Consider the following 19,107-nt stretch of genomic DNA (forward strand, 5'->3'; position numbering starts at 1 on the left):
GAGGGCTGTCTCGTGTTTCCTGTTCTCCCAGACGGAGACTTCACAGACACTGTCAGCGGCCCCCGCTCCACCGCCTCAGACCCCACCAGCAGCAAGGCTTCCACCAAGAGTCCCACCCAGCGCCACAACCCCTTCAATGAGGACCAGGCCGAGACTGTATCCTCCTCAGACACCACCCCTGTGCACACAAGCTCTCAGGAGAAGGGGGAGCCCCACACCCCGGACCTGCCGGACACCTGCACAGAGCTCGAGGTCATCAGGTCAGCGGGGGGGGCCCGAGAAGCTGGGCAAACGTCCTGGTGTCCCTCCTGCCCACTCCTGGCGTCACTTTTTAGTCCACACAGACTACGACCCACCCCTTTTCACCCCGAGGACATTTGGCCCTCTTCCTGGACACCAGGTACCCCTCCCCTATTCAGTAGTTCTTTGATCAAGAGGAAAAAGAGGGCCCGAGCCTAGAAGATGGGTGGCACAGGCAACAACACGGTCGGCTTCAGGGGCCAGGCCCAGGCTGCCGGGGGCGTTTGTCCGGCCCGTCCAGAAAGTACCTTCAGCCTGGACTTCTTTCCAAGGTAGTTCTTGGACATTAATGCCCAAGTTCTGAGATTTGTACCAATTCTAGTTGAGCATGGCTCACTGAAAGAAGAGCATCTTCATCACATTGACGGGGACGTAGAAGGAGGTGGATGACAAGGTTGGAAACTCTTGGCCGAGAGCCTCCTTGGCTCCCTGACCTCTGGCTCCTGCTCTTGAGTCTCTCCACCTGAATAAGAGGTTTCCTGGCCCAAGGCAGGGGAGTTGCTTCCCAGTGATTGGAGCCAGGAGTCCCACTCCCACAGGCTGGTTCAAATCCAGAGCAGCTAGAGAGGTTCAGACCCAGAGTTGCTTAGCCAGGTCCACTCCAGCCAACTCAGAACCACGGAGCCAGGAATTTGAGCTCAAAAGATTTTTAGTCTTTTGAATTATCCATTACAATACCTACTGGAAAGTGAGGTCAGCTCAGGGTCCACTGCCCACCTCCTGTGGGGAGGCTGAGTAGAGGGGTCACTGGTCTGACCAGCCGTGGCCTGTTTCCATTCCTGAGAGCACAACTAGTCCAGTGTGCCACCAGCTAGAACTCACAAGACCCGCTCAGGGGTTCCTCTGTGCCTCCCTTATGCTGGCCCTGCCTCTGTCAGCAGCGGGAGGTACTCGGGGCCTGAGCCACTATTGGCCCCTGGCCCAAGGTCCCATGCCTAGTGCTGCTGGGACTCCTGAAGCTCTGACTCTCTGAGCTTCTTGCCCAGGTTCACCTGTTCTGACCCACCCCACCTCTTGCCCTCAGTACCTGGTGCTCAGCTTTAAACCTCTCCCAATCACTACCATCCAGGGTCACCAAGAAGAAGAAAACAGGCAAGAAGAAGAAGCCCAGATCAGATGAGGAAGCAAGTCCACTCCACCCGGCCTCCACCCAGCACACTTGTGCCCGGCAGGACAATGGTGACACCGTGGTCAGCAGCCCAGGCCCTGGGCGGGGCTCCCCAGACACCACCCTGGCCTTCCCGCCGCAGGAGGGAGAGGGGCCTGGCAGCACAGTGGAGGGCAGCGAGCACTCAGAGCCCGGCCAGGTGGGCCTGCTTATCCCCGAGATGAAGGACACCTCCATGGAGCGCGTGGGGCAGCCCCTGAGTAAGGTCATCGACCAGCTCAACGGGCAGCTGGACCCCGCCACCTGGCACTCTCACGTTGAGCCCCTGGACCAGTCCTTTCGGACCGGCTCTCCCGGGGACGCCCCGGAGAGGCCGCCATTTTGCGACTTTAGTGAGGGGCTTCCAGCCCCAATGGACTTCTACCGCTTTACCATCGAGAGTCCAAGTACTGTTACATCAGGTGGCGGCCACCATGACCCTGCAGGGCCTGGCCAACCGCTGCATGTTCCTGGTAGCCCTGAGGCTACTGGCCAAGAAGAAGCGGGGGGAGGAGGAGGACCAGGACAGATACCTCGGCCCTTAGAGGACACCCCGGGGGAGGTGCAGAAGCCAGAGGCCCAGGAACTGGACACCCGGCTGCCCCAGGTCGGTGAGGGGCTGGAGCCAGAGCCTGGGACCCAGGAGGCTCTTTGCAGACTCAAGGGAGACCAGCCCAGCCCCTGTCTGAGCAGCGCCGAGGACTCCGGGGTGGAGGAGGGCCAGGGGAGCCCTTCTGAGATGACCCACTCGGCAGAGTTCAGGTGAGCCAGTCTGTTGGTGCCACACGTGTGAGCCACGCCTCTCCTCGATCAGGGCACGCTGGGCATCTGCCCTTCAAATAGGCCGAGCACAGCTCCTGGAAGACCTACCCTGGGCTGGGAGGTAGGAAGGGGTGTGGCCCTCCGGTTTCGCCTCACCTCCGTGCGCACATTGTCTCCGTGCACCTGTGTGGCCTCTCCCTGCCCCTGCTCTAGCTGACCCCTCATCCTCCCCACACTTGTCCCCCTCACAGAGTAGACAACAATCACCTGCTCCTGCTGATGATCCATGTGTTTCGAGAAAACGAAGAGCAGCTCTTCAGAGTAAGTCCCGGGATCCCAAGAATGAGCAAGAGCCACACAGGGAGGGCATGGCCGGATGGGCCACGCACCTGCTTAGAAGGGGGCACGGGCTGTCCGGGGCGGGGTGTGGGCCTCAGGGTCTGACATCTCTGCTCCGGCCCCTCAGATGATCCGGATGAGCACCGGGCACATGGAGGGCAACCTGCAGCTACTGTACGTGCTGCTCACAGACTGCTATGTCTACCTGCTCCGGAAAGGTGCCTGCCGACCCCCGGCTAGCCCAGGGCAGCCTCTGAGGGCACGTTGAGGATGAGACTGACTGCTTCCTCATCCCCTGTACCCGCCTGCCCCCCCGCCCCCAGCCCCGCTGCCCTGAGTGTCTCTCGGCTGCACGTGGTAATGAACATGCACAGGTGGGAAGGGGCTGTCAGTGTCCCAAGACGTGAGCCTGGGGATCTCTCCATGAGTACCCCATGTCATTCTCCTACCCCATCATTTCAGACCGCAGGGCGAGGACGGGTCCTCACTGAGAAAAGGTCTTAAAAATGGGGCAGGGGGAGGGCAGAGAGGCCCCCAGGGGTAATAAGCATTGGGGTCTCCTCTCTCAGGGGCCACAGAGAAGCCATACTTGGTGGAAGAGGCTGTTTCTTACAATGAGCTCGACTACGTGTCGGTGAGTTCGGGCTCTGTGGCTGGTGTGTGCTGTCTGCAGGGCTCTGCGGGCCACCCACCCTCAGAGCTGCAGAGCAAGGCCAACTCCTGGCCTCAGTCCCAGGGTGGGTGCCAGCTCTCATCTACCCCCGGGATGCTGGGGATAAGAACCAAGCCCAAGGGACCCTCTTCCTCCTCTGTACGTCCGACCACCCCTTCCCACTTCATGGTGACCCCAGTCTGTGCTTCTTCCCTCCCCAGCCCGCCCTCTCTCTGGCCATGGCTGCCCCTGTGGCAGCCGTGGCCGAGCTCTGTGTGCATGTGAGGGTGTGGTTTCCTGCAGGTGGGCCTTGACCAACAGACAGTGAAGCTGGTGTGCACCAACCGCAGGAAGCAGTTTCTGCTGGACACGGCGGACTTGGCCCTGGCCGAGTAAGTGACACGCCCCTTCTGCGGGCCAGAGACAGAGCATGTGCTCCTGGCCTGGCCACACCCCTGAGGGTGGAGGGTGGGAACTGGGCTGCTGCTGCTGCTGGTAAGTCGCTTCAGTCATGTCTGACTCTGTGCGACCCCATAGACGGCAGGCCACCAGGCTCCCCCGTCCCTGGGATTTTCCAGGCAAGAACACTGAAGTGGGCTGCCATTTCCTTCTCCAGTGCATGAAAGTGAAAACTGAAAGTTAAGTCGCTCAGTCGTGTCTGACTCTTAGCGACCCCATGGACTGCAGCCCACCAGGCTCCTCCGTCCATGGGATTTTCCAGGCAAGAGTACTGGAGTGGGTTGCCACTGCCTTCTCCGGGAAGTGGGCTATGAAGAAGCAGAAAGCAGAGACAAGTTCCATTTGGAGCCTGCCGTCCGGGCAGAGAAGCAGGCGGGTGACAGACACACTGACTGACTGGTGACCTCAAACCCTCAGTGGCCCCCAGAGAGGAAAAGAGGGCTGGCGGAATCATCCCCACAGGAGAGAAAGCATAGCCCCTGCTTCGGGGCCACGGGGCCACTCGTGCCCCACGTGCTTCCCTGCACAAACTGTCTATCTTGATGTCACGTCTTCATCCGAGTCCTGCTGCGTCACCTCAACCAGGCTTCCCTTGTGGTCAAGACCCAAGGCCCCTTGGCCATCATGAAGGTTTAGGTTTCCCAGGCCACCGTTTGATGACCATGGACTGCTACCCCCTCATTGCCTCACCCGCCACCTTAGCTCTGGTTCCAGACGGGTCCCTCCCCTCAGACCCTGTGACCCCTTCAGGTCAGACGTCTTCAGGACTAAGCCCTGTTCCTGTGAGGGGTGGGGGCCCCAGGCCTCTGACAGCAGACCCCACTCCCCGCACAGGTTCTTCTTGGCTTCTTTGAAGTCAGCCATGATCAAGGGCTGTCGGGAACCCCCCTACCCCAGCATCCTGACTGATGCCACCATGGAGAAGCTGGCTCTGGCCAAATTTGTGGCCCAGGAATCTAAGTGTGAGGTAAGAACCTGGGGAGAGGCTGTTGTCCCCAAGATGTGAGCCCTGGTGTTAGTGTCACGAGGTGCAGACAGCAGTCTTTCATGTTTTTCCATCATCTGCCTGCACAGGCTCTTCCCTCCTCCCCAGCCTAGCCACCTCCCCAGTTGGGATGTGTCCTCACCCTGACAACGGCCATTCTTGCTTCTGACCCCAACCTCACCGCTCTGTCCTCTGCCCTCTCCCTCCCCAGGCGACCGCTGTTACTGTGCGCTTCTATGGGCTCGTGCACTGGGAGGACCCCCAGGACGAGTTCCTGGGCCCCACCCCCTGCCACTGCTCACCCCCCGAGGGCACCATTACCAAAGAAGGCATGCTGCATTACAAGGCGGGCACCTCCTACCTGGGCAAGGAGCACTGGAAGACCTGCTTCGTGGTGCTCAGGTGAGAGCTCTGGCCCAGAGGTTGGGGTGGGGGACAGCACCCTCCTTCCCATGGGGATCCTAGAACTTCTCTGTGGTGTCAGCCACGTAGGGCACAAGGAAGCCCAGGACATCTCAGGTGCAGACTAGGGCTGTGCCCAGGCCTGGGGATATGTGTTCCCTGCGGTACCTCTGCAGTTCTCCCACCCTCCTAGCTGCCCCAGCCTCCTTGGCCTCTGTGTTTCAAGCCCCAGCTAGCAAAGATCCCCAGGGTGTAGGCTCTGCAGGCCCCCAGATCCGAGCCCAGACTGACCCCTGCCCCGTTGTGCCCCTGTAGCAACGGGATCCTCTACCAGTATCCTGACCGCACCGACGTGACGCCCCTGCTCTCAGTGAACATGGGGTGAGTGTCCTGGGCAATGGGGTTTCTGGACAGGTACTGGGGCCTATGTTGCTGCTGAAGGTCAAGGTCTAGCTGGGCCTGGGGCTCAACTCAGCCCCACCCCCACTCAGTGCCCTGGGGTCTGCTAAGCTCTGGGGGAACCTGGGGGAAGCAAAAAGAACTCCCCGCCTGGAAAGGATCCAGTCTGATGGGGAGGCAGTCCTTTCCCTGGAAGCGCCTGACCTAAGAGAGATATGAACACACATACACATGGAGGGAGCGTCAGCCCCCGGCTGATTCTGAGAGGGCGGGGCTGAGAGCGGATTCTGCACCCCTCACCTGGCCCTGCTCAGTATGCCGAAGGACTTTGGTAATCCTGGAGATTAAAGATGTTACACAGAAGAGGTGGGGGCCGGGCTGCCCAGCTGTGGGGTCTGGACCACCCTCTGGTGTCCTCCAGCCCCCCAGACTCTGGAGCAGCCCCAGGTCTGCAGGCCTCGACCAGCCCCACGAGCTCCCCTGTGCCACCCCTGCCTCCTTGACCCGTCTCACCCTCCTCCTCTGGCCCAGGGGGGAGCAGTGCGGTGGCTGTCGGAGATCCAACACCACGGATCGGCCCCACGCCTTCCAGGTCATTCTTGCCGACCGGCCCTGCCTGGAGCTGAGCGCCGACAGCGAGGCTGAGATGGCCGACTGGATGCAGCACCTGTGCCAGGCCGTGTCCAAGGGGGTGAGCGCCTTCTCCCCTCCCCCCACCACGGGCCCCTTCCCTAAACCCAGCAGCCTCTGAGAACCAAGACAGGACCTCCAAGGACCAGCCCAAGAGTCCACCCTGGAGCTTAGAGCCACCCGTGGCCTGACACTCCCACCATCACTGGGCCAGCCCCTGTACTCCTGACGTGGGCGGGGTCTGCTTGACCTCTGGAGGGCTGGGCAGAGGGGCTGGCTAGCCCCTAAAGCAGGGTGTCCTGGTGCAGACCAGCCCTGGAGAACTCCAGCTTCCCCTCCCTTCCCCCACCCATGCCCCCCAGGTCATCCCCCAGGGGGTAGCTCCCAGCCCCTGCATCCCTTGCTGCCTGGTAATCACCGATGACCGCCTCTTCACGTGCCACGAGGATTGCCAGACCAGCTTCTTCCGCTCCCTGGGTACTGCCAAGCTGGCCGACATCTGTGCTGTGTCCACTGAACCGGGCAAGGAGTACTGCCTCTTGGTGAGCTGGATGAGGAGGGCAGGCTATGGAGGCAGGCCCTGCCACAGCAGTGCTGGGCCTGCTCACCTGAGGCCCCTGCTCTGCCCAGGAGTTCTCCCAGGACAGCGCACAGCCCCTCCCACCCTGGGTTGTCTACCTGAGCTGCACACCTGAACTGGACCGATTCCTGTCTGCACTGAACTCGGGGTGGAAAGCCATCTACCAGGTACCCAGCTGCCAGAGCCCTGCAGAAGGGAGCCCTTCCCTGGGGAAAGGAGCCCTGCACGGCACAGACCAAGGCAGGAGTCAGGGGCCCAGGGAAGCACTGAACTAGGAGCTCTGGGACAGACATCTGTAGGACCAAAGGGTCAGGACGGTAACTCCCTGGGAATCGGAGGCTAAAGCTGAGCATCGAGCCCAGGAAACACCATTCTTGACCTTCTCAGTCCCCATCATAAAGCAGGAATTAAATGCTTATAGTGGGGCTAGAGCTCTGCTCAGATGGTGGGGGCATAGAGCTCAGAGCCAGGCTGAGGGGGCCTCATTGAACTCCTGGACAGATCCTGGTATGAGCACATGCTATGCTGCCCCTCAGAAGCTTTGGGCCCACCTTGGGCAGAGCGCACTTCCACAGGGAGACTCCCTGCCTCCTGGTGCCACCCCCAGCCCCCTCCCCAAGAGCTGGTGCCCCCCTGGAAGGAGGAAGCTCAGGGAGCATCGCCCAGTGGACTGGTGCCCTCCTTTCTCAGCAGCGTGGACATAGTTCCAGGGCAAGGTTACAGCCGGTGCGGAGGGACCCCTCAGCTCCCTGAGAGCTCTTGGCTCAGCCCTCAGATTCCTGCCACGCCCCACACAGGTGGACCTCCCGCACAAGGCCATCCAGGAAGCCTCCAAGAAGAAGTTCGAGGATGCTCTGAGCCTCATCCACAGCGCCTGGCAGCGGAGCGACAGCCTGTGCCGGGGCAGAGCCTCCCGGGACCCCTGGTGTTGAGGCTGAGCTGGCTGGTGTCCCGGGAGGGGCAGGAGAGGGGGGCACGTGGGCGGCACACAGTCATCACCGTGTCACCGAGCTGCTCGGGGCCAGGCCCCCACCCGTGTTCCCGGGCAGTCGAACCACCGAGTGGGACTTGAGACCCGGTCTCCCTCCCAGGGACCCAGAGCAGGTGCACCACACCCTGGGCTTCCTGCCTGGCAGGGGGCGACTGGGAAGTGCTAGGCCAGGGGGTCCGAGCCCTATGGGCTCTGCAGACGCACGGCCTCCTCTCCGGGGTCGCTGCCTCAGCCCACGAGGGGGAGTGGAAGGACTGGGAGGGCAGGAGCCCCTTCCTCCCCTGGGTCAGGGGCCCGGGCAGAGGCTTAGGCCGCCCTGGGGGCTCTGAGTGCCCGGCCATCCCTGTTCATGTTTGAACATTGACCCGGCTGGGAGGGAAGCTGCAACACCGAGGTCTACTGCATGTCTCCTCCTCACTAACTCCATTCCCAAGCACACTGCTGCCTGCCTTCCAGACTCCAGGGGTGACGGGGGTACGCGGGGCCAGGCTGGCCCTCCCTGGCTTCCAGGAGGCTCTGCATGTCCACAGCCCCCTCCCTGACTCCTTCCAACCTGGCAGTGCCTGTGGGATCCGGGAATCAGGCTGTGTCCTTCTGCTGGGAGCACAGCGGGGTGAGGAGGAGGGCTTGGAGAGGAGCAAAGCCCACCAGCCTGTGATGGCTGCTTGGCTGGAGCCAGGTCCTTCCCGAGAGGGGCCCTCTGGGGGAGAGGGTCAGGTGGAGTGGGTTTTGTTTTTTAAAATAAAATAGACATGTTATATTGCCAAGACTTGTCGCTGGCCCTTTTTGACCAGGGTGGAGGTGAGGGATCTCCGACACCTCCTCTCAGGCCACTCGGCCCTCACTCGCCCTCACTCCTCATTGATTCCACAAATGCTCTTCCGTGAGATGCTCTGGGCCCTCCCTGGCAACCACATCACTCTGTGTGGAGGAGTTCAGGCCCTGGGAGCTTCTGGGCCTGACCTTTGCCCTCCCTCCTGTTCTCTGCAGTGGCTGGGTGGATGGGGCAGCCACCAGTTCCAGTCCCAGGACTTGTCTGCACTCCCAGGGCAGGGCACTCCTTCTCCCCTCCTCCGCAGCTGTGGGGCCTGAGCACCCGCCACCCGGGATAAACCCAGGAGAATCTAAGCTGTCCCCAAGACCTCTTGTTGGCTGCTACCCTGGGGCTGGCCAGAGGGTGCCCAGCCTGCCCGGTCTGGGAGGAGCTCCTCAGCCCTTAAGCCCCTCAGCACTGTGGCCTCCAGGGCTTCGGGAGGAAAAGGGTGGACACGTGGAAGAGGCAGGCGTGGAGGCCATGGAGGTGTTCTGGGCAGGGTGGCCCTACCTCTGGTTTTGATTGGAACTTGGTGATGCAGGGTGGCCCCGGAAGTAGAGAGGTCCCCTGGAGCAGAGGTTGAGATGGACAAGGTGATGCTGGCTCCCACCTGAGCAGCCTGGCACCTGACAGTAGTGCCCAGGAATGGGAGGTTCCATCTCACCAGACGCAAAGGGCCATTTCCATGCCTGGGCCTCAGCTCCAGAGAACCACAGCCCAGGAGCGGCTCCACCAGGAAGAGGGGCAGGACTAGGGGGGCGTGTCTGTACTAGGTGAGCAACCAAAGCCACAAAGTCACTCGGTGAGACACAGTAGCTCTTATTTTTCCATCTCCTACCCACCCAGGGCCCCCAGGAAGGGGGGATGTAGGCCACCTTTTATTGGGTGAAGTACTGTGCTAAGCGTTCTTTACACATCTATAATTCTTCAATGAACTTCTCCAGTGGGTGTCCATATCCCTACCTTAAAAATGGAGACTGAAGCTCAAAGAAAGGAAGTGACTTGCCCAGGTCACATGTAGCAGTGGAGCCTGGGATTCCAAACCAGTTTCACAGGCCTCTGGAGCCCTCTGCTGTCACTGGCAGTGGGACCACAGAGCACTGGAGCCAGACCAGAAGACCAGGCCAGGGCCGGGAAATGTGACATCACAGGGTGGCAGGGGTGGGAGGAGTTGCTGAGATGTGGGGAGAAGGTCCCAAGCAGCTAGCTGCCTCTTGCCCAGGTCCCCGAGCTAAGCACTGGCCAAGCCAAAAGCGGGCACCAGCCCTTTGCCCCAGAGCCAGAGAGAAGGCTGGAGGGCCAGAGGATCAGGAAGAGTCTTCTTGGTTGATCAGCACTCTCTGCTTGCCCCCAGTCTCCCTTGGGGCCCAGGTAACCTTTCCCCCAGATCCCAGGGTCCAGGCCCTCCCCTGCAGGAATGTGTGGGGGATGGAGGCAGCTGGGATTGGTTTGGAGCCGGCAGGGGCGTGTCCTGGGCTCCAAGGAAGGAGCGGAGCAGGTGGACTCCCGAGATAGACCAGGAGCCGCCTGGCAGCCGGCGCCTCTCTGACCCAGACCTCTGCCCTCCAAGACATGGCCCCAGGCTCCCTCAATCCCCAGCCTTGTGGCCTTGCGGGGGTGAAAACAACCTAAGCACCCACCGCCACTCCAGGGCCCGTGCCCACCCCTCCGGCCCCTGGCCCTGAGGCCATGGAGACAGTGCCCCCAGCTGTGGACCTGGTGCTGGGTGCTTCAGCCTGTTGCCTGGCCTGTGTCTTCACCAACCCCCTGGAGGTAGTGAAGACGCGGCTGCAGCTTCAAGGGGAGCTGCAGGCACAGGGCACCTACCCTCGGCTCTACCGGGGCTTTGTGGCCTCCGTCGTCGCGGTGGCTCGTGCAGATGGGCTGTGTGGGCTGCAGAAGGGGCTGGCTGCTGGCCTCCTCTACCAGGGCCTCATGAATGGCGTCCGTTTCTACTGCTACAGCCTGGCATGCCAGGCTGGCCTCAGCCAGCAGCCGGGAGGCACCGTGGTTGCGGGCGCTGTGGCAGGGGCATTGGGAGCCTTCGTGGGGAGCCCTGCTTACCTGGTGAGTGCCATCCGCCCCCTACCCTGTGACCCAGCTCGCATGGGGGCAGCAGCCTCCTGGGCTGGCCTCTGAAGAGCAGGTGGGGTGGAGCAGGCTGGGTGGGGCAGCTTCCCAGAACATCCCCACCCAGGCTGCCTGGAATCTGCTCCTTGGTCCAGGGCACCAGGGCTTGGCCCTGATCCTCACTCCCCTGGGGGCCCCACCCCACCAGTCCTGAGCCAGGGGAGGGGGCGGAGGGTGGCAAGAGGTCCCTTGTCTTCCTGTGCCCTCTAGTGAGGGTCCCCTGTCCGCACCTGGATACTGTCATTGCTCTTGGTTCTCAGAACAGCTTTCTAAGGGTGAACAGAAAGGTCGCGAGAAGGTGAAGTAGCTTGTCCCAGGTCACACCCTGATGCAGACGCAGGCTGCCTCCAGAGCCTCACCCTCAACCCTGTTCCACACATCGGGAAGCGGCAGGTGCGGGCTCAGGGAGGTCTGGGTGTCAGGGCCCAGTGAGGCATGCCCTCAACACACACAGCTCCTCCAGGCTCTCCCAAGTGTCCATCCCCAGGCCCTGTGTCACTTCTGCCCTCACAGGTCAAAACGCAGCTGCAGGCCCAGACGGTGGCCGCGATGGCCGTGGGGCACCAACACCATCACCAGGTAGGAACCATCTCTCCTCAGAGCTCCCCGAGCTGGGTGGGCTGGGTGGACTGGACGGGCTCCTGGACAGGCAGGGGCTGCCCAGTGACCTCATGTCTTTTCCCCACAGAGCCTCCTGGGCGCCTTGGAGACCATCTGGCGGCAGCAGGGCCTGGCAGGGCTATGGCGGGGCGTGGGTGGGGCCGTGCCCCGGGTCATGGTTGGCTCGGCCGCTCAGCTGGCCACCTTTGCCTCTGCCAAGGCCTGGGTGCAGGAGCGACAGGTGAGGATCTGGGGGCACTTGTGCCCACCTCCACACCAGGAGTAGGAGGGCCTCCTGCCTTCTTTCTTCCTGCGTGTCCAGCTCCACATCATACCCACACGTCTCCACCTGGACCCTACACAGGGAAGCTGAGGGCATGGTGACAGATGGGGCACCTTAATAAAGCTGAGGGCCCTGGCTCTGCCCTCAGGCCATGACCCTGGCTTTTGGGTCCAGCAAGAGTGGGGAGTCGGCAGTGCACCCTGAAGCTCAGGGGAGATGAGGTGGGGAGGAGTGGCTGGAGGGGCCTCCTCTGCCCCACATTCCTCAGGTCTTCCAGCCCCCAGGTGCTGAGACAGTGGGGTGACACCACGTGGGTGGGTGGAAGGCAGCTACGGGGGTCAGCAACCTGTATGTCCCCACAGTGGCTCCCAGAGGACAGCTGGCTGGTGGCCCTAGCCGGGGGCATGATTAGCAGCATAGCTGTGGTCGCTGTCATGACCCCCTTCGACGTGGTCAGCACGCGGCTGTATAATCAGCCAGTGGACGGAGCAGGCAAGGTAAGCAGGGGACAGAGTCGGGGAGGGCTGGGCGCTGATGAGCCCCACCCCCAATACACACACCCAAACACACACCCAGAGCCAGAGACGTGCAGACATGTGACCTACACCCACACACATTAATTCGGCTTGTTTGCTGAACACCCATGTCCCAAGCATGTGCTAAGCATTTTCACCTTCACATTTTAATTCTCTCCTCACAACCACCTTCATTTTCCTGATGAGGAGACTGGGGCTCAGAAAGATCAAGTGACTTGCCTGAGGTCACACAGCTGGTAAGTGGAAGAACCTGAACTGGAATCCAGGCCTGACCCCACAGCCTCACTGACACACACGAGTCATCATATACACTGGTACAGGATGTGCCCAGCACAAAGGTGCCCTCCACAGGCTGCGTTAGGGATGAAATCCACAGGCATGCCACTAACTATGCTGAGCGTCTGTCCAGGGGCGGGGGCTGCCTGGAGGAAGCGGCCCCTTTTGAACTTCCACAGCCCAAAGGGACACCTTTATGTGATTTGCTGAGCTTGGGGGCAGTGCCTTTTCTGACGTACCACAAAGGCCTCACACAGACACACGCCATTGTGCCAGCCAGGGCCCCACAATGCCTGCAGTGATGTCTGCCCTATGTCTGTCCCCAGGGCAAGCTATATGGCGGCCTTGCCGACTGCCTGGTGAAGATCTGGCGGCAGGAGGGCCCCCTGGCGCTCTACAAGGGTCTGGGCCCCGTCTACCTGCGCCTGGGCCCCCACACCGTCCTAAGCATGCTCTTCTGGGATGAACTCCGGAAACTGGCCCGGCAGGGCCAGCACCAGGGCAGCTAGGCAGTGTTCTTCACCCTGACATGGCCGGCCATTTGGCGGGACACGATGGCCCGCTGCAGCTGGGAATGGCTGTTCCAGAGCCGGCCGAGGCCCAGGCCCTGCCGCAGGTCCAGGGGGAGTGTAGACAGTTGTGGTCAACCCAGTCCCAGGGCCCACCTAGAGCCAGTGGACCCCCCCGGAATCACCACCCACTCCGTTCTCCAGAAAGTGCTCATCCTTCTCTGTCCCAGGTTACCTTATCCCAGAGCCTTACTTGTCACAATAACCACTCCAAGGTGTGAACAGTGCTGCGAGCTGGGTCACATACAATATCAACTTGCTTACACGGTAGGAGATAGTAAAATTCTGTTACTGATGAGGAAGTGGAGGCTCAGAAAGGTGACGTGATTTGACCAAAGCCGCACAGCTTTGAAGGGTCAGAGCTGGAACTGGAAATCACCTCTGCCCACCCCCGACCTGTGCCCTTGGCGAGAGTCAGGACCATAGGGGCCGGAGTGCCCCTGAGGGATCACTGCCCGTGTGGGAGGCCCTGGGAAGCACTGTGAGGCATTGGGGTCATCGTCTGTGTTAGTCTGCCAAGGCTACCATTACAGAGCTCCTCAGACTAGGCAGCTTAAACCACAGAATGTTCTTTTCTCACAGCTCTGGAGGCTACATGTCCAGGGGTTGGCAAGGTTGGTTTCCTCTGAGGCCTCCCTTCTTGGCATGTAGACACCTGTCTTCTCCCAGGGTCCCCACACGGTCTTCCCTCTTGTGTCTGGGTCCTAATCCCCTCTTAAAAGAACACCAGTTATATTGGATTAGGCCTCACGCTAATGACCTCATGTTAACTTAATTACTTCCTTAAAGATCCCATCTCTAAATACAGACACCTTCTGAGGTTAGAACTTCCCTATATGAACCTGGAGTGGGGGAGAGGACACAACACAGCCCCTCAACTAAGGGCTTTTACTGAGGGTCTCCTAGACGCCCAGGACTGTGGGCATTTGCACAGATTCTCATGCCAATTCTGAAAGGTAGCTCTTGTGCCCATTATTCAGATGAGCAGACTGAGGTCCCAGGAAAGGAAGTGACTTCCCCAAGGTAGTAGAGCTGGGTATCCTCATCCCAGACCCTTTCCTTTGTCCGAGCTGCAGCCACACTCCCCCCATGGGCATGTCCCTAAGGCACTGACCTTTGTGCTACAGAAGTGGGGGCTGAGTGCCTGAAGGGGCAGGACTGGCTGAGGTTAAGTGGCATGAACTGCCTTCCCCGCCACACCCCATGTCTGCAAAGAGCTGCTCCCCAGGCGCAGCCCTACTGCACACTCCAAACCAATAAAGTTTTCTATTTTGTCTACTTCAATGACTCTGCACTGCTGGCAGCCTCAGTCTCTGGACTCCCGAACCCCAATCTGTGGCTGGCTCTTCTGTCTGGGAAAGGAGGACCCAAAAGAACTGGGGCGGCCCCACCCCTCAGGCCAAGCAAGGCCTGCCGCCTAGTGGGCGCAAGGAGCATCGTCACGGCGGCGGCCCTGCGGTGCAGTTGGGGAGGGCCTGGAGCTGGATCCTGGCCCTGCCCCACCCTACCCCCACCCCCAACCACCCCATCCCCCCACCCCCTGGCAGAGGGAGGAGAGACACCCCTTCCAGACCTTGGGCTGAGCAAGCGAAGCCTCAGGCTGTAGGGGATGGACCCCCTCCCCTTCCAGACCTCAGGCTGTGGGGGGTGGAAGCCTCCTTCCAGACCTTGGGCCAAGGGGGAGCCTCACACTTCAGGCCGAGAGGGAGAACCCATGGCTGAGGGAGGACAGATGAGGCCTGGGGCTTCAGGAAGGCACTGTGGAGCAAGGCCCAGGGGAGGGTGAGAAAAGTGGGTGCCAGACTCGAGCAGGACTGAGACCAGCCCACCCAGAGATGCCCCCCACCCCATGCTGCCCAAATGGCAAGCACCTGGGCAGCGGTGTTAACCCAGAGCCCCGAAAGTTTAAGGCCCTGGCTCTCTTCCCTTCCCCTCCCCTGGGCTTTTGACCCCTCCCGGCTCCTCCCCTCGCCTCCATCACCTTTGCCCGGTGGTGGTGACGTTGCGGTCTCTCCGATGCAGACCTGGCCGGAGGCTGGGCTGGATCCCCGCGGCCATGTTCTCCCTACTGTCCCCCACCTCCTGGCTCCCCAGCCTCCCCTCCCTCGACTGGGGCTCCGGCCTCCTCGATGCCCTCCTGCAAGGTGAGCGCCTCCCCCATGACCCTCAGCCCCACCCCCTGCCAGACACCTGCTCAGTGCCCGGCGATCCCACCCACGTGGGGTATCCCGCTGCCTCGCCTGCCGGCCCCTCTAACTCTACCAAGCCGCCCACCCTCCCTACTGCCCCCGTCAGGCCTCGTCGGGGCCTGCGCAGTCTCCATCCTGAACAACCTCCTGAAGGTCTACTTCTTCGTGGGCTGTGCCAAGTGAGTGCCCACCTCCCCGGCCTACTCCCTGCACCCTGAAGCCCACACTGAGAAGAGGCCTCTGAGAGGAGGGCCCCAGAAGGAAGATACCACCCCTCCCTCACCCCAGGGAGTGGCTGGGAGCACGGGGACCCCCTCCAGGGACCAGGCTGGTGGCTCTGCACCCTGTCTGTCTCCTCTGCCCGCGCCCCTGTCTGTCTCCACAGCCACCCGGAGCTTCGTCTTGAAAAGCAGAGGCTGCAGGCCCGGTGGGCGTCGCTGGAGACCGTGCACCTGGCAGGGCTGGCCCTGATTCTGACCATTGTGGGGGTCCGGGTGGCTGCCCTCGTAGTGCTCGAGTTCTCTCTCCGGGCTGTCTCCATGCTGCTTTCCTTGGACAAGGTGAGACCACAGGGAGGTGGTGGGTGAGGACGGCCCAGCCCTGGGCCCTAGTTTTCACCCCGGAATAAAAAAAAAATGGGCAAAACTGTGATTGCCAAAGCCCATTCTCCACTCACAGCCCCAAGCCAAGAAGATAACACAGCAGATAACACAGCAGCTCGGGGCTGTCTAGAGCTTCCGACCAGCCAGGCACCGTGCTAGGTGCTTTGAGAGCATCATCTCATCCTTGTAACCACAGTGGGTAAAAGTTTGCTGGGATCCCAGTTTCACACGTTGGAAACTAAGGCTCAGAGAGGCAGAGTGGCTTATCCATGGTCAACAACCATCAAGAAGTAGAGTCAGGCTTTCAACCCAGTTCTTCAAGGCTCTCAGCCACCACTCTTTGGCCAGCAGACCAGTCCCAAGTGACAACCATGACTGAAATTAAGCTGAAAGAAATGATACAGTAATGAAACTTCCCTGGCAGTCCAGTGGCTAAGACTCTGCGTTTCCAATGCAGGGGGTGTGGTGGGTTCGATCCTTAGTCAGGGAACTTAAAATCACAGATGCCTGCATGACCTGGCCAAAAAATAAATTTAAAAAGACAGAGAGACGATCCCACTAGGCTTGACCTGAAGGCAATATTTCCTCTTGGGGAATGATCCCTGAGGTTCCTTCAGGCTCCGGCCTCCTACAGAGTGGAGCATCTGTACCGTGACACCTTCTTGGTCCCCTCACGGGAACGAGCAGCCTAAGCCCCCATCATTGTGCCCCCTCCCCTCCCCCACCCAGGGCTCCCGGGGCACCGAGAAGCTGCAGCTGTACCTACTGTGCCAGTACTCGCTGGGCTGCGGGCTGACCTGTGGCCTGAGCTTCCTGCAGGAGGGCGCCCCGCATGGCACACTGAACCTGATGCTGGGCCTGGGGCTGGCAGCACTGCTCAGCATGGGTGCCCGGCACCTCCGCCACCACGTCTGCCGTCTCTACGAGCTGCACAGCAGCCAGCGCTACTGTGGGGTCTGCCTGAGCCTGCTGGCGGGTGCGCACCACCTCCCCCGGCTGCTGGGCCGCACCCTGGCCGTGACCTTTATAGTGGGCAACCTGGCCGCCGTGGCCCTCGTCAACCGGGACTTCCTGACCACCTCAGAGGCCGTGCGCTTCTGGACGCCTCTCACCATCTGCTATACCCTGCTGGTCATCTACATGCAGGGTAAGGACCATGGGCAGCAGCTGATTCACTCGACACTCACACCCCACCGTCTGACCCGGGCCCAGTGCTGTGCTAGGCCCTGGGGAGGATGACAACACTCAGATCTAGTCCCAGAGCACCCAGCCTGGTAGCAACAGCCATGTGGTGGACAGAGAAGGGTCCAGGGTGCAGGGGGAGCCCAGTGAGACAGTACTTGAATTGGGCCTCAAACGATAGGCAGGAACCCCTGGGAGAGATCGCAACAGAAGGAACCATGTATACCAAAGCCCAGAGGTGATTCAAGGCCTGAAAACAGTTGGTATGTTGTTGTCACAAGGGAGGGGACAAGGCTGGCCGGGTTCACAGGGGCCTGATGGAGAGCTGTCATCAGCCAGGTGACGCAGTCTGTTTAGAAGCCATTGCACAGTTTTAAGCACGGGCGAGTGACCTGTTCAGATCTGGGCCTGAGGAGGAGCCACCTGGCTGCAGGGTAGGGATGGGGCCGAAGAGACAGGACAAGGAAGGGCAGTCAGGCCAACAGGGCAGAGATGCAGAGGCCCTGATGTGGAAATGAGCCTAGCATGCTTGATGGACCACAAGAAAACTGGGATGGTTGGAGGTAGCAAGCCTGAGATGAGGTTGGAGAGTGGACTCCGATCACGTAGGGCAGGACCTTGTAAGGTAAGGAGTCTGGAGTTTACTCCAGATGCAGGGGTACGTCCTGGGAGGATTATAAGCAGAGGAATGATTCCATCTTGTTAGTGTGTTTAGAAGGCAACTGGCTGCTGGGTACACGCTGAGTTGTGGGGTCCAGACTAGAAGCCGGGGGCCCAGTGAGAAAGCTGATTTGAGAGATGAAAGCAGAAAGAGCCTGCAGGGCTCACTGATGGATCAGACAAGGGAATGCAGGAAAGAGAGGAGTCAGGATGACTCCAGGGCGAGACCCTGGGTGGGCAGTGAGGCCAGGGAGGGCACTGAGGCCTGAGTGGGCAGTGAGGCCCAGGAGGAAGAAATGCCTGGAGCCCTGTAGTTGCAGAGTGGAGATGGGGTGGAGAGGAAGGAGGGGGGCTGCCTGGGGAGGGAAAGGCTTGCACTGAGGAAAGCTGTGGGGGAGCTGGAAGGTCCAGGCCCCAACTCAGCCAGGGCCGCGGGGATCGTGCAGGCGGCCAGTGATGGGGACCCTGTGTTTGTAGAGGAGCAGCGGCAGCACCATGGCCTGAAGAGCCACGTCCAGACGGTGCTGGTGCGCATGTGCGGTCTCTTCGTGCTGCTGCTGACTGTGGGCCGCTGGCTGGACCTCCTGGGCGTCCTCATCTCCCTGCTGGGCGAGCTCTGGTGCCTGGTGGGCATCCGCACCCTGCTTGATTTTTGCCAGATACAGGTGGGCACCCCCACCCTGAAGGTTCTCCAGACACTGAAGCCCTGCTCCAGACAGCCCCGGGAGCCTCACCAAATCAGGGTTACCTTTTGACCCCTCTGTAGGTCGGGTCACTAGGAATGGGGTGGTTGAGGGACACCTCCACCCCATCCATAGCCCACCCCAGCCTGTTCCCTAGAGCCCCAAATGAGAGGAACATCCTGGAAAATTGGAGGCCTGAGTGCCCTCACGGGATGGGGGGATTGAGTGGCATCTCCATCCTTTCCTCCCTGTCTCCCCTCAGGATTTTCCACCCCAGAGGCCTTGGGTGTCAGCTCCAAGCCAGCCCCAGCCCTTGGCCCCTGCCCAGCCCGAGGAGGGGACGGCCACCAACTGACTGACCTCGACAAGGACTTGGAGTCTCTCAGGTCTGCTCAGGCTCACCTGGAGGCCTTGACCCCAGGATACTGCCTGGAGGCAGAATGGCAAGGCTGCCCCCAACCTGGAGCACTGGGGGTCCCCGGGAGGGAGGGGAGGATTTGGGGCAGGGTCCCTCAGAGGGTGGGGGCACCTGGAGGCTAACTGGGTTAACTGGGTTAACCTTTTTCTTTTCCTCAGGGTGGGGGAACACATACAGCCCCCCTAGACCTGCCTTCCCAGGGGCACTGGGGGGACTAGTATCCCCATGATGGCTGGCCCCTTTACCCACCTCCCTGCCCTTTCCACAGACAATAAAGGTGACTTTCTCAGATTTTTCTTAGAATTGTGAACACACCAAGAGGTGAAAAGGCTTGTCTAAGTCTACAGAGCTCTTCTGACTGGGGCAGGCTCCTAGGATGTGTACCTGGCTGGGTCCCTGGGATTCAGGAATTTGATGTGGAGGTGGGTGAAGAGGTGACAGAGATGCAGTAGCGTGGATGGACACATGGTCTAGGACCCTCCGGCTGTCTTGGGTGGAGTATGCCCATGTCCTGTCCCA

At 60.8% G+C, this 19,107-nt stretch overlaps 3 protein-coding genes across 5 annotated transcripts in view; all 3 read left to right on the forward strand.

The window, feature by feature from the left end:
• Window positions 1-8,413, forward strand: part of PLEKHM2 (pleckstrin homology and RUN domain containing M2) — a 39,519-nt gene extending 31,106 nt beyond the window's left edge. For all 3 annotated transcript variants that reach the window (XM_081488100.1, XM_081488101.1, XM_081488102.1), the window contains 13 exons: window positions 32-260; window positions 1,370-2,209; window positions 2,461-2,530; window positions 2,676-2,766; window positions 3,118-3,182; window positions 3,504-3,592; window positions 4,494-4,626; window positions 4,856-5,046; window positions 5,362-5,427; window positions 5,977-6,136; window positions 6,438-6,617; window positions 6,706-6,822; window positions 7,453-8,413. In XM_081488100.1, the coding sequence (XP_081344226.1) occupies window positions 32-260; window positions 1,370-2,209; window positions 2,461-2,530; window positions 2,676-2,766; window positions 3,118-3,182; window positions 3,504-3,592; window positions 4,494-4,626; window positions 4,856-5,046; window positions 5,362-5,427; window positions 5,977-6,136; window positions 6,438-6,617; window positions 6,706-6,822; window positions 7,453-7,587 (2,366 nt within the window). In that variant the 3' untranslated portion in view covers window positions 7,588-8,413. The remainder of the gene's footprint in view (window positions 1-31; window positions 261-1,369; window positions 2,210-2,460; window positions 2,531-2,675; window positions 2,767-3,117; window positions 3,183-3,503; window positions 3,593-4,493; window positions 4,627-4,855; window positions 5,047-5,361; window positions 5,428-5,976; window positions 6,137-6,437; window positions 6,618-6,705; window positions 6,823-7,452) is intronic.
• Window positions 8,414-9,973: 1,560 nt separating this feature from the next.
• SLC25A34 (solute carrier family 25 member 34) lies at window positions 9,974-14,138 on the forward strand. The gene is made up of 5 exons (XM_081488104.1): window positions 9,974-10,527; window positions 11,104-11,169; window positions 11,279-11,431; window positions 11,836-11,970; window positions 12,612-14,138. Exons 1-5 carry the CDS (start codon window positions 10,150-10,152, stop codon window positions 12,792-12,794), a joined length of 915 nt encoding a protein of 304 aa, XP_081344230.1. The 5' UTR covers window positions 9,974-10,149; the 3' UTR covers window positions 12,795-14,138.
• A 772-nt stretch (window positions 14,139-14,910) lies between these two features.
• On the forward strand, window positions 14,911-18,879 carry TMEM82 (transmembrane protein 82). Its single transcript, XM_081488103.1, has 6 exons — window positions 14,911-14,998; window positions 15,150-15,222; window positions 15,429-15,603; window positions 16,375-16,792; window positions 17,965-18,152; window positions 18,433-18,879. The coding sequence occupies exons 1-6, from the start codon at window positions 14,911-14,913 to the stop codon at window positions 18,523-18,525; spliced, it is 1,035 nt and encodes a 344-aa protein (XP_081344229.1). The 3' UTR covers window positions 18,526-18,879.
• Window positions 18,880-19,107: the final 228 nt, after the last annotated feature.

The sequence above is a fragment of the Giraffa tippelskirchi genome, chromosome 5 (genome assembly GCF_054371585.1).
Source record: "Giraffa tippelskirchi isolate mGirTip1 chromosome 5, T2T-mGirTip1v1.2.pri, whole genome shotgun sequence".
In the NCBI taxonomy this organism is placed as follows: domain Eukaryota; kingdom Metazoa; phylum Chordata; class Mammalia; order Artiodactyla; family Giraffidae; genus Giraffa; species Giraffa tippelskirchi.